Genomic DNA, 13161 nt, shown 5'->3' on the forward strand with positions numbered 1-13161 from the left:
AAAAAATTATTGACTTTACATTTTTCTTACTAAGTCTTTGAAACACAATGTTTTACCATTTTAATGTGTAATCATACAAACAGATATTTAATTAGTTATTTTAACATTCTATTCTCTTACTAAGTCTTTGAAGGGCAGTGCTTTCACTTCAACGGGTAAACGATATGCACAAATTATTGCTGTAAGAGCAGAGGGAGCAAATGCATATGGAGCGATGGGTACCATGAAGGGAACATACATGGTACATTGAGAGAGAGCTACAACATGGTAAAGTAAGGGAAGCAAAGGAAGTAAGGGAAGTACAATAAGTAAAGGGAAGTAAGAGAAAACCTCTCCGAGGAGGTAACATTAAAGCCATGACCTGAGTGTTGAGGAGCTATCCAACAGCATAAAGAGGCCAGCGTGGATTGAACAGAGTGTGTGAAAAAAAAAACCCTGGGGTCCAGGGGGTTTAAATAACTTTCCCAAACGCCCTAAGAAAGAGTAGGGGAACAGACAAATCATAGGAACAGCTGTATTCTGAGTGGCTGGAAGTAGGGGCTTTGTCTTATTTGCCTTTTTATTCTCAGCACCTGGAACAGTACTGAACTAATAAGAGATCCTTGGTGAATGGGTGTGATATAAGGAACGACTGAGCCACAGGGTACTAAGACCTAAGAAAGGAGGTAGCAACGGACTGATAAAGACATCAGTAGATATGGACATAGGTTTTTGTTTTGTTTTTTTCCTTTTAGATGCAAATAGTTTCTCATAAGCAGCCTAAGGCCATCATAAATATGAGAAGTTTAAAGGACCTTGGAGGGTAAAATTATTGGCTTCAATAACCACCAGCTATATCAAAATATCATCAAGAAAAGGTTTCAACTCTTTTGACCTGTGTCAAGTACCCACAAGTGAACCAATTAGTCTGGACAGGGAAATGGTATACCATGACTAGGTCAGCCAATGTCACATACCCAACACTGTGGTCAGGAGCAAGGAGGAGGATTTGGAGGACAATGGGTAAGAGACCCATAGGAACTCTCAAAGCCCTCTGTTTTCTTTAGAGTTCTTTATTTTTATAGAGGTCAGTTACACATGGAATCTTCCTAACACCAGTTTCCTGGAACTATAAATTTTTACATATGTGTCTCTAAAGCTTGGGCATCAGGTGAGAACACTACGTGCTTTAACGGCCACACGTCAGTGTTAAAAGAAGTCCTTGTACCGCAAAAATCACTCAGGAGAAGTGGTCCAGCGCATGTCATGCCTCTTTACCGCCTGCAGCATCGCCTTCAATTGGGCCTGCACTTCAGAAAGCTTCTGTTGGTTCAAACTGCTAAGATCATGTAATTGTTCATAGCAATGGACAGGGACAGAATAAATTACACGCTTCAACTCCATCAGGTTTGTTAAGTGCTGCAGAAGACTGGTGAGCACACGCATTGTAATGGGGTTGGAGGCGAAGCTAAAGACACGGAGGTGGGAACAGCGGCTCAGGGCCGGAATGACAGCAGTGAGAGTAGAATCAGTTATCAGGCAACTAGTTATCTGTAGATACTCCAGGGTGCCTGAGACACTTGCCAGCAGAGTCTGGAAGGACTCAGAAAGTTCCCAGGATATCTCGACGTTGCTGAGACTCAGCAATCTTAGATGGGTGGCTGCAGGGCTCTGGGACAGGACAGTGATGTCTCTGTTAGAAAGTCGACAGAAAGAGAGATACAATGCATCCAACTGAGGTGGCAGGCATCTGTAGACAGAAAACAGAAAGTTATTTCTGCTCAATGAGGATTGGACCAGGACAAAGAGTCCTGAGTTAGAGGTATCTACGGCTCTAGAATAAACTAACTTGCACATATGTTGCAACAGCAGTTAACAATGTAGGCTTTGGAATCAGACTCTAAGAAAGTTACTTTTCTATTTGGAGATACAGTTTTTAAAATCTTTAAAACATGCACAATAGCAACTATTATGCAGAGTTGTTTGAAAGATTAAGTGGAAAAAATTTTAGTGCACTTAATACTTACAATGTAATCAATGGTGGATTTAGTTGCGGGGATGGATCTGGGAAAGCAGTCAACTAAGGATTCCCTTTGACCAAAACCCAAATGACAAGTTCTCTATTCAGGACCTAACGCTTGGGTAAAATATAGGAGCAAAATGATCTGGCAGTGTTAACTATTGTGGCCAGACCACAAGGAAATGCATCAGTGCTAGAGCATAAATCATTTCCCCATCTGAATGCCACCCCTTCCTCCCTAAAAGGCTGTAAACTCCAAGGGGAGAAGGACTGTGTCCTTTTTACCAATGTATCTACAGACTTATCATGGTGTCTGCACATGGTCGACTGACTGAATGAATAAGCACAGCTTACTTTTCTAGTTTCTCTAGCCTGGCCAGTTTCATATTCCCAGCAGTGGCCATGTTGAGGTGGAAGAAGAAATGTGTTACGAGGAGATTAGGAATATCCCAGAATGGTTGCTTGAGGGACATTGGCGTGGTTGAGGGAACCCAGGTGTTCCCCCAGCTCCTCACCTGAGCAGTTTGTGAAGGCGATGTGTGTGGCAGTAAGACAAGCTGATCTCCTGAAGGGTGTCCATCTGCACAAGATGGTTGAGAAACATCTCAAAGCTTCTCCTCATAAAAGATGTAAAAGGGATGTGAGACATACTAAGCCTGTGGAGGTGGGTCATCTGAGCCAAAAATGTGGTGATTTCATTCAGATAAATCTCATCCACTTCCAGGTGATCAATGCATCCCATATCCAGAAACTGCAGGACACATTCACAAACAGGCATTTTATCAATTTGCCTATATCTGCAGCAGAGGTGCAAAGTCCCAAAGCTCTGCTCAACTTTACTCCGAAGTAAAGAAAGAAATCGCGCCGTTCTCCAGGTACCATCAAGGGAAACATCCACTAATAATTCCATGGATTTCCTGGATGACTGAGGCTCAGACTCTGAATTTACAGTTCCGGGGCACCTAACACTGTGCTGGGCTTCTTCTATTTTCGTGATAGAGTGCTGAGAGTAAGCACATGAATGAAAACAGAAAGGGAATGTGGTCCTGATCTCAGAGCATGTGGTCCTGCAGCCTGGATCCTGCCTTAAATCTAGAATCCTCAGTTTCGGCCCCCTGTAAGAAGAGGAGGAGACAGAATATCTGAGAGGCAGTTGATTTTAATACAAACCAACAGGATCAATCAGGGGAAGCAGAAACAAAATCCCTTTATCCCTGGTCTTCATTCCATACACCATTTACCAACAAGTCTTTTTCCACAAAAATTTAGCATCTTTCTGTCTTTTCCCCACCTTTTTTCTCTTCTGATAATCCCCAGCCTCAATGCCCATTTCCTTCTTCTGTGTAATCATATCCGATAGGTAAATCTATTAATAGTATCCTCAGTTCCTTATATACCATAATCAACTCGGTAAGACATTAGAGTCCTTAATGTGACCCCAAATGTTCCACTGACTGCTTCACAGAGATCCTCAGGATTCACCAATAACTACTTTTCAAAGACGGTTAAGCCCTCTCCTACTCCAGGCTCCAGCATACCCTCCTGCTGACTCACTGTGTCTCTATTATACATAGTCTTACCTGAAAGAAGAGATCTGGGCAGGAAGGATCTGCAGGCCATCAATCATGGCTTCCAAATTATCATATTGTGACTCGCATACTCTCAATGTTCCTACGTGGAGACAGGGAAAGGGCCAAATCCTCACCATTGCCTTCAGTACCTTCTTATGACCACCCAAGAACGCAGCAGTGAGAAACTGAACGAACGTGTCTCTTGGGAGCTCTTCAAGGGCATGGATAGCTGCAGGCTCATTACTCAGCAGACTTTTTGTAGCAAGCTCTAGTAGTGCGGCTGGGGTCTTTTGGTCCATCTTTATGAACCTGCTTCAGAGTGAAGAGGAGAATAAAACATGTATTTTGGCCACAAATGCATAACTTCAATCTAATTATAAGAAAACATCAGACGACCCCAAGTTGAGAGACATTCTACAAAATACCTGACCGGTATCTTCAAAAGTGTCAGGCTTCTGAAAGACCAGTGAAGACTGAGGAACTGTGAACCTGGAGGAGAGTAAGGAGAAATGACAGAAAAATACAACGAGGTATCCTGAATGGGATCCTAGGATAGAAAAGGACATTATGGGATAACTGGTGAAATTCAAATAAATTCTGTATATTAGATATAGTAATATTGCACTGATATTAATTTTTTTAGTTTCAGTAGTTTTTCTATGGCTATATGAGATGTTAACATTAGGGAAATCTGGACGAACGCTCCCTGTACAATTTCTTTTGCAACTGTTCTGTAAGTTTAAAATTATTTCAAAACAAAGAATTAAAAATGGACCAAATCTGTGGCTAAAGGGATGGTTTTCTATAAACCACACTGTTTAATAGTTTAACCAATTGAAACAAAGTTAGAGGGATGGATAGAAAGATGGATAAAGGCTCACTACATATCGTTCATTTCCACAAATTGTGATTATACCCCGTGCCCCCCACCTATAATTACAAAATCAAATTGCTTTAGAGAGGCCATTATAGCAAAGAAATGAAACCAGTCATCTTCAACATGCAGCTGCTCTTCAGATGAGAAAATCATTTTTAAGCATAAAAGAAATGAAATACAATAGAAAGGGAAATATCTCACATTTAAAACGCTAACATATCAAAATTAACCACAAACAAAACCAAGGTGCAAAGGAGAAGCTTAACTTTTTGAAGAAGACAAAGGCTGTTTGAAGAATTTTAGAGCGCGCATGAACTGATTATCCATGCAATTGGAGCTAATCACACATGAGGACTCATAGAGGGTGGAGTGGAAAGTGGACCACTGAACAGCTGGACGGCCTTTCCTTTTAATCCGTAAACCTTGACCATAGGTAATTTACGCCAAAATGGGTTTAATTTACAAAAAAAATATTGCTGTAATTAACCTAATTGGATGAAGAAGAGTCAGAAAAAACTTGGGAAGCATCCAGGACCGCAGCAGTTGGAGTCCCCAGGAACTTGCCGCAAACAAGGCCCCAGCCTTGGTGGCCCCCACGTTTTAACCGTCAGTTTCTTCTCCAGGCTAAAGCATCCTGGAGAGGACTTCCATTGGCTAACCCTGGGTCACGTGACCTGCCTCGACCAATCAGTTCCATACAGGGAAGCGGGGGGGCCAAGCTCGTGGCCTGCGGTAAGGAGCCGCGTTCCCTTCAGCTCAGAGCTGGTGGAAAGATTCTGAGCACGTGCCTGCCCCACCGGCTAAGATCTTCCGGGAAAAGTGTCACTGCCTGTGGTCTGTGCACTGCCTGGCCAGGGCTTCTACCAGGCAGGGTCTCAAGCCCAGACAACTAACGCCCAAATTTAGTGGACGTGTAGCAGGGGGTGATAACTTCAAAATGAGTAGGCACTCGATGACAAAAGGCTATCAGGCAGTGGTGTCCCTGGTTCTCTGGTGTATTAAGAAGGGAATCGAGACCAGACCAAAGACAGGAAAAGTGTGTTCTGACCTCTGTGCAGTGAAGCCAGCATAGCATTTACACTTGCGCCTGACAAAGACAGCACAAAGGAGAAAACTTCCACCCGTCTAATAATGGTACTATCAGTTGCAGGATATTTGTTTACATGTCCAATCCTCACCTCTCACTCCTGGTTCCACTTCTTCCCTATCTGGTTTTTATTTCTCTTAAACAGAATTTACCACCTTTGGGATACCATTTATTTTACTCATATGCTGTCTTTGTTTTTTATTATCTTGTCTCCCGTGCTGGAAAATACAAATTCCAGGAGGGCAATAATCTTTGTCCATTGCTCATTAATGTATTCTAAGTGCCCAGAGCAGTCCCTGGTTCAATGGATACTTGAATATTTGTGAAATGAATGAATGATTTTTTTCTCCAGCCACACTAGCTTCCTTTGTTCCTCTAACACATACTCACCAAGCATACCCCTATCCCATTACGAGTTTTCCTGTAACACTCTGCCCCCACAGGTCCCTATAGCCACCTTCCTTATTTAATTCACACCTCTGGTCACCTTATCAGATGTGTCTTACGTTTCCTCGTAGCAATTACAATGCGATTGATAAGTGGATGATTATAATAATTGTCATTGGTCAAGTTATCAGGATTGAGGGTCAGGAGGTCTGGGTTTCTTCCCAGTCTCTATCTCTTGAACGTATTTTGCGAATTCCAAGAAGTTGCCGTAAGCCTTGAACCACACTGCGCTTTAAATTGTGCTTCAGTGGAAAGGAACAGTAAGCCTTGTCAATACTATTTATCAGAAGAATGTTAAAGACAATATAAATCTTTAACTCACTGTGAACTCGGCATTACTTTTTAAATGATACAGAGTTGAAGTGCTTAGGGTGTCAAGAAGAAAAAAAAAAAACCCTTGGAATGGATGATTAGAAAGCCTGTTCTCCTTCCCTCGAAGGACAGGACACCAGCCCAACCTAATGTCAGATACTGCCTGGGGAACCCTGAACAGAAAGCAATTTTGAAAGGTGAGATTAGAGTGCCCCTTGTACTGAGGGCAGCCAGGCAGGGTAGGATGAGAAAGCACTTAACCCTGTCTCTAGGTGAATCATTGGTTGGTCAGAACAGCACAGAGACTTTTTCAAAGTAGAGCTTTGGGCCAACCCGGTGGCTCACTCGGGAGAGTGCGCTGCTGGGAGCACAGCGGCGCTGGGAGCGCCGAGGCCGAGGGTTCGGATCCTATGTAGGGATACTGGTGCGGTGACAAGAAAAAAAATAAAGAAAGAAATAAAATAAAGAAATATAATTCGAATTTTAAGGTAGTGTTGTTTTTTTATGTTTCCTTCTCTCTTATAACCCCTAAAAGAATTTTTAAGACAGACTTCTCATTTTTTTTTAAAGGATGTAATTTATGGCATCTTGTATATTTATATGTGCTAAAATTACACTTTTTCTAAACCTTGGTGCTGCAAATATAGTTTAATCAATTTATGGAAAATGTTCAGCAGACGACTTATTTGGAAATTTAGGCCTCACTGAAAAAACAATATTAAATCTAATCAGAATTACTCTTTGTAAGAAAAGCTCTAATTTCATTTTTCAGTTTAATTAAATTGTGTGAATGACTCCTTATGACATCTTCCTTCTGAATCGTAATTCTAAGGTTAGTAGTGAGATAATAAGAAAGAAAGAAATTTAAATAAAGGAAATTTACTTTTCTGCCGCAAAACTTTATCTCAGGATCCATGCAATTTCAATAGGAAAGGAATGCACCATAGATTCCAGGTGGATGAGGAGATTTTTTAACTTTTTATTTCAAAATAACCGTAGATTTACATGCAATTGCAAGAAATATTGCATCGGGATCCAAGGTACATTTTATCCAATTTCCGCCAATGCTAGCATATTGTAAAGTTATAGTATAATATCAGAACCAGGATACTGACACCAATGATATCCATTGATCTTATTCAGATCTTCCCAGTTTTACTTGAGTGTGTGTCTGTATGTGTGCGTGTATTTAGTTCTATGAAGTTCTATCACATGCACAGGTCCATGTATACACCACAATAGACAAGGTAATAAACAGTTTTATGACCGAAAAAGTCCCTCGACTGGTGCCATTTTATTACCACACCCATCTCCTTCCCAGAACAATTCCCCATACCTACCGCCTGGAAACTACAAACTGTCTCCATTTCCAATATTTTGCCATTACAAAAATAAATAAATGGAATTGCATGTAATTTGGGGGATAGGCTTTTTTTTTTTTTTTCTCACCTTAATTCCCAGGTGATCCATCAAAATTTCTGCATTTGTCAAGAGTCTGTCACTTTTTATTGTTGAGGGGTATTCCATGGTACACATGCAACACAGTTTGTTTTGCCATTCATCCGTTCAAGGACATTTGGGTTATTTCCACTTGTTAGCTATTTACAAATAAAGCTGCCGTGAACAATCATGTACAAGTTTCTGTACGAAATTAAGCTTTCAATTCTCTGGTCTAAAAGCCCACAAGACAGATTTCTGGCTGGCATATTAAGTTCATGTTTAATTTTTAAAGTAATTGCCATGCTGCTTTCCAAAGTGGCTGAAACATTTTACATTTCCACCGGCAATGTATGAGTGATCTAATTTCCCCAAATCTTCAACAGTATTTGGTGTTATCACTATTTTTTTTTAGCTGTTCTAATATGTGCGTAGTGATATCTCACCATTCTATTAAATTGTATTTCTCTGATGTCTAATGATATTGGAGACATTTTCGTGTGCTTATTTGCCACCTGTATAACTTCTTCCGTGAAAAAAAAAAAATGTTTTCGTGTCTTCTGCCCATTACTAAGATCTGAACGTTTGTCCCCTCCAAAGCTCACATGGGAACTTGATTCCCCCAATTTGGCAGTGTTGAAAGGTGGAGCCTCTAAGAGGTGATAAGCTTGTGAGGACTGTGATCTCATGAATGGTTTAACCCATTTATGAAATAATGGATTAATGGTTTAATGGGTTCTCATGGGTGTGGACTGGTGATTGCCTATGCTGCCGCAGGACTCCGTAGATAGTTTCCACCAGGAAGAAGGCCCTCACCAGTTGTGCCCCCTAGACCTTAGGCTTCCCAGCCTTCAAAACTGAAAGAAATAAATTCCGTTTCTTTCTACATTAACCAGTTTTAGGTATTCTCTTACAAGCAACAGAAATTGGACTGAGACACCCATTTTCTACTTGGATTCTTTGACTGTTTATTGTTGAGTTTTGGGAGTTATTTTAACTTTCTAGATACTACTCTTTTGTTGGATAAGTGGCTTGCAAATACTTTTCCCAGCCTGTAGCTTTTATTTTCATCCCTTTCACAAGGTCTTTAACAGTGCCAAAGTTTTTAATTTCAGTGAGGTCTAATTTATTGATTGTTTTTTATTGTGCTTTTGATGTCAAGTCAAAGAACTCTGCCTAGCCCTAGATCCCAAAGAGTTTCTCCTTTGATGTTTTCAAAACTATTACAGTGTTACATTTTACATTTAAGCCTGTGGCCCATTGTGTGTTAAATTTTGTATAAGTTGTGAGGTTTCGATAAAGGCTCATTTTTACTTTTTTATTAAAGGCTCATTTTACTTTTGCCTATGGATGTCCAACCACTTCGGCATCATTTGTGCAATAGTCTATCTTTCCTGCATTAAATTGCTTATGTGTTCTTCTCAAAAATCAGTTGAACGTATTTGAGTAGGTTTATTTCTGGGTTCTACATTCTGTTCTGTTGATATATGTGTTCACTCCTCTGCCAGTGCCACACTGTCTAGATTGCTGTAGCTATGCAGTACGATCAACATAAAACGGAGTAATTTCTTTCACTTTATTATTTTTCATCAAGCATGTTTCTAGCTATTCTAGGGTTTGCGTATTTCCATATAAAGTTTAGAATAAGCTTCTCTATGTCTGAAATACCTTGCTGGAATTTTGATAGAAATTACATTAGACTTATAGCTCTGCTTGGGGAGAATTGACATCTTTGCTGTATTGAGTCTTCTAATCCACAACCACATATGTGTCTACATTTATTTAGGTCTCTGATTTTTTTCATCGGTGTTTTGGAATGTGCAGGATATAGGGCCTATACATGTTTTGTTACATTTATAAACCACAATTTTATTTTCTCTAGAGCATTTGTAAATGGTATTGTGCTTTACATTGCAGTTTCCACAGTTTCGTTGTTACTGTATACAAATGCAATTGATTTGTGTGTGTGAACCTTGTATCCCACCAATTTGCTGAACTTACATACTAGTTCTAGAATTTTGTTTTTGAAGAGTCTTTAGAATATATAGCATGTCATCTGAAAATAGGGATATTTTTATTTCTTTCTTTCCAATCATTATGCCTTATCTGGGAAGTTTTCAACCGTTATTTCTTCCAATACTTTTTTTATTCCTCGCTCTCTCTCTCTCTCTCTCTCTCTCTCTTCTCCTTCTACAAATCAGACAGTATGAATGTGAGCTTTTTTGTTATGTTTCCACAATTCTCTGAGGCCATGATATTTTTGTTCAGTCTATTCTTCCTGTGTTGTTTACATTAGGTACATTCTAATGACATGTCCTCAATTTCACTGGTTCTATCTTCTGTCATCTCCACTCTACGATTGATCCCATCTGGCAACATTTCTTTCTTTCTTTTTTTTCGTTTTTGTATTTTTTGAGTTTTGTAATTTCCACTCGTTTCTTTTTTATAACTTCAATTTTTTTTGGCTGAGGTTTCCAGTTTTGTCACTCATTTCAAGAGAATTTGTAATTGCTTGCTGAGGAATTATTTCAAGGTCACTTCCAAAGCTTGTCAGATAATTCCAACATCTTATTCACTTTAGTGTTGTCATCTGTAGGTTGTCTTTTATTATTCAGCATGTCATTTTCTTGCTTCTTGGTGTGGTGAATTTCTATTGCATCCTGGATATTTGGAAACCACTTTGTGAGACCCTGGATCCTAAGTTTAATCTCCACTTTTGGCATGAGTCTTTGGTGTAACACAGAGATTTGTGTTCTGATACCACACTGAAAAAATGGATTTCTGAGTTTCCTTACCTCTTTGCAGTTGGCTAGGGTGAGAGATGAACTGTTACCCCAGTTGCAGTGACATCTTTCCAATGAAAGAGGGGCACCAATTCACAACACATTGGTTGCCTCAATGTAGGGAACGTAAGCTCCATCTCCACAGGGCCTGCTGGCACTCGGAAAGGGGGAACTGGGTTGCTGACTCAATAATTTGTTGCTATAGGGTGCGAGTCAGAAACCTAGTTCCCCACTGGTCTCTGAGGACATCAGGGGAAGAAGGGGGAAAGCAGAGTGTCAACCTACCCTGCCTGCTGTCACCTCATTCCACCCTGATGAGAGGTGGAGGAAGAAAGAAGCTCAGCTCTGAATCAGGCCTAGCTCACACAGGAGTGGTAAGAGGGAAGGTGGAGTGTTGACTAGCCCCACCTCATACCACCTCATTGATGTTGGATGGGTGTGGAGGTTCAACTTTCTACTGGCCATCACTGACACCAGAGATGGGGATAAATGGAATGCATACTAGTCCCAACTTGCACTGCCTTGTTCAGGATCATTGATGTTGGGTGGAGGTAAAGGCTCAGCTTGTTGCTGGACCTCACTGGCAATACCCTGACAGGGGAATGGGATCATGACCACTGGCGTCAGAGAGGCTGGTTAGGGCAGAAGATCAGCTTCCCTTTTGGTCTCTAAAACCTCAGGAGTTAGAGCTGAGGCTTTCCACTGGAGTTTGTCTGCAGTGGAGGAGGGATATTTGCCAAAAACAGGGTTTTTGGTTTTTAGAACACCCTTTTTCTGTCTTTGCTTTTGTTTTTGTTTTGTGTAAGGGAATGGGCTTTACTTAGAGGTTCATGTCTGTGAGTGTTGGTGGTTCTTGGTTGGAGACTTCCGTAGTGCCCTGTCTGGGACATTTGGTAGGAGATAAGAAAAACAAAAGAAATCACTGCTGTGTCCTTACTCAAGTCTTGAGTGCACTAGCCGGTCTGCCTCCTCTTTCCCACACTCTGGAGTTCCATTTGCTTGTCTGCTCTGTTGTATCCAGAGTGTTTTGACGTAGAGGGACCACCTAGGAGGAGTGGACATACTCTAGCTTGGCCAGAACTGGAGGTCTCTGGGACACTGATTTTTTTAAAATTATAGTTTGATGTCTCTCGTGGACCTACCAAGATCTGCTCATCTCTTGATCATCCACTGAATTGGAGAGCAGTTACTTGATTAGTAAATTTAATGAGCAGCTTGCCTTTGTGATTGTTTGCACTTCTCCCTGAACTCCCTGATTCCTGAGCTATTATGACTCATGAGGCATTCTCAGCAAGATGTAGAGGACTAAATTCAATTTCTATGCTTTCATGTTTCCGAGTATGGTGCCTACTCAACGCTCTCAGGCACATATATATATACATATTTTTTTTGACTGTTTTTCTCAGTGGTGACAAAACACTGGCTGCAAACTGGTAAGTTTGGCTTATTCAAGTTTTTTTTTTTTCAAGTTGGATTCTGAAAGGCCTGGTCTGGTTTTCTGATGGAATTCATGAATAAAATTTTCATCTCCAGGGAAGAGACTGGTAAACTTCTCTCTCGGTTCAGTGATTGTTTTTCTAGCTTTGCTAACAAGGCTCAACAGAGAAACCCTGTGATACCTTCAGAATGTGAAATAGTGTGTTGGAAATGTATCTTTTGTTTAATTAATTCAGTGGTTTGGGGTGAGGGAATTCCAAAGTGAATGGGAAAGGACACGATTACCTGAAGAATGGAGAAAACTCCAAATAAAATGATGAAAGTGACCCAGTACCCATTCTCAGTCATCTCCATAGAATGATTCACCTTTTTTTCCCCACAAGGCTTGTTTGCATATGTACTTGTGTCTGTATTTGCATTTGACTCCTTGCTCAGATTGTAGAACTGAAGTTCAAAGTTCTCTGTATGTCTATGGGTGAGAAAGTGAAAAAGTATTTTTTCCTAAGGCTATGAAGGTATAATATTTTTTCTGCACCTGAAAGGGTTTAATAAATTTGGTAAATTTTTATAATAAAATTTATAAATTTAATAAATTTTCTTACATACAAATTCATATTGTAGTCGGTTTAATTTATTACACCTGAAAATGCTTACATAATTCTCACAACAGGGAACACAGGAATTCCCAGAGAAGAGCTTGATCTTCCACTATACACACACATATAAATACACACATAAGCACACACTCAAACAAAAACCCTTCTCAAATAAACTTCACCTCAGAAGCATTTTTAATAAGAATCCTTGCGTATGTGAATCCTTAGGCGAATAAGAACAGGTATTTGTCTTCTCTCTGATGATAATGTAGAATATAATAAAAATATACATTTTATTTTTTGAATTTGTATTCTCAGGTGGAGCCTAGTTGATCTAAGTGTTTTAAATTACCTATACCAGTTTTACTGGTTATATAACCTCACATTACACCCACATAATACTACATCCAGAAAAACTATCTCAAAAATGAAGGTGAAATAAAGACATTCCCACAAAAAACGAAAACTGAGAAAATTTATTGCTAGTAGGCCACTCTCACAAGAAATATACTCAACATCACTCAGCATTTGGGAAATGCAAATCCAAACCACCTTGAGATATCATCTCATTCCAGTTAGGGTGGCTAATATCCAGAGTGAGAATGATAAATCCTG

General features: G+C 40.1%; 1 protein-coding gene across 1 annotated transcript; it reads right to left on the bottom strand.

Annotated features, from left to right (window-relative positions):
- Window positions 1-1215: 1215 nt before the first annotated feature.
- On the bottom strand, window positions 1216-3869 carry LOC134368188 (melanoma antigen preferentially expressed in tumors-like). Its single transcript, XM_063084731.1, has 3 exons — window positions 3580-3869; window positions 2515-2796; window positions 1216-1729 (listed from the first exon to the last, which is right to left on the bottom strand). The coding sequence occupies exons 1-3, from the start codon at window positions 3867-3869 to the stop codon at window positions 1216-1218; spliced, it is 1086 nt and encodes a 361-aa protein (XP_062940801.1).
- Between the last annotated feature and the right edge of the window lie 9292 nt (window positions 3870-13161).

The sequence above is a fragment of the Cynocephalus volans genome, chromosome X, assembly GCF_027409185.1.
Source record: "Cynocephalus volans isolate mCynVol1 chromosome X, mCynVol1.pri, whole genome shotgun sequence".
Taxonomy (NCBI): domain Eukaryota; kingdom Metazoa; phylum Chordata; class Mammalia; order Dermoptera; family Cynocephalidae; genus Cynocephalus; species Cynocephalus volans.

Excerpts from the sequence above, each read along its gene's own strand:
- LOC134368188 (XM_063084731.1), bottom strand. The coding sequence starts at position 3,869 with ATGGACCAAAAGACCCCAGCCGCACTACTAGAGCTTGCTACAAAAAGT. Across the intron at positions 2,797-3,579 it reads GCCCAGATCTCTTCTTTCAG|ATATAGGCAAATTGATAAAA; the intron begins GTAAGACTATGT and ends CCTCTGCTGCAG. Across the intron at positions 1,730-2,514 it reads CGCCTTCACAAACTGCTCAG|ATGCCTGCCACCTCAGTTGG; the intron begins GTGAGGAGCTGG and ends TTCTGTCTACAG.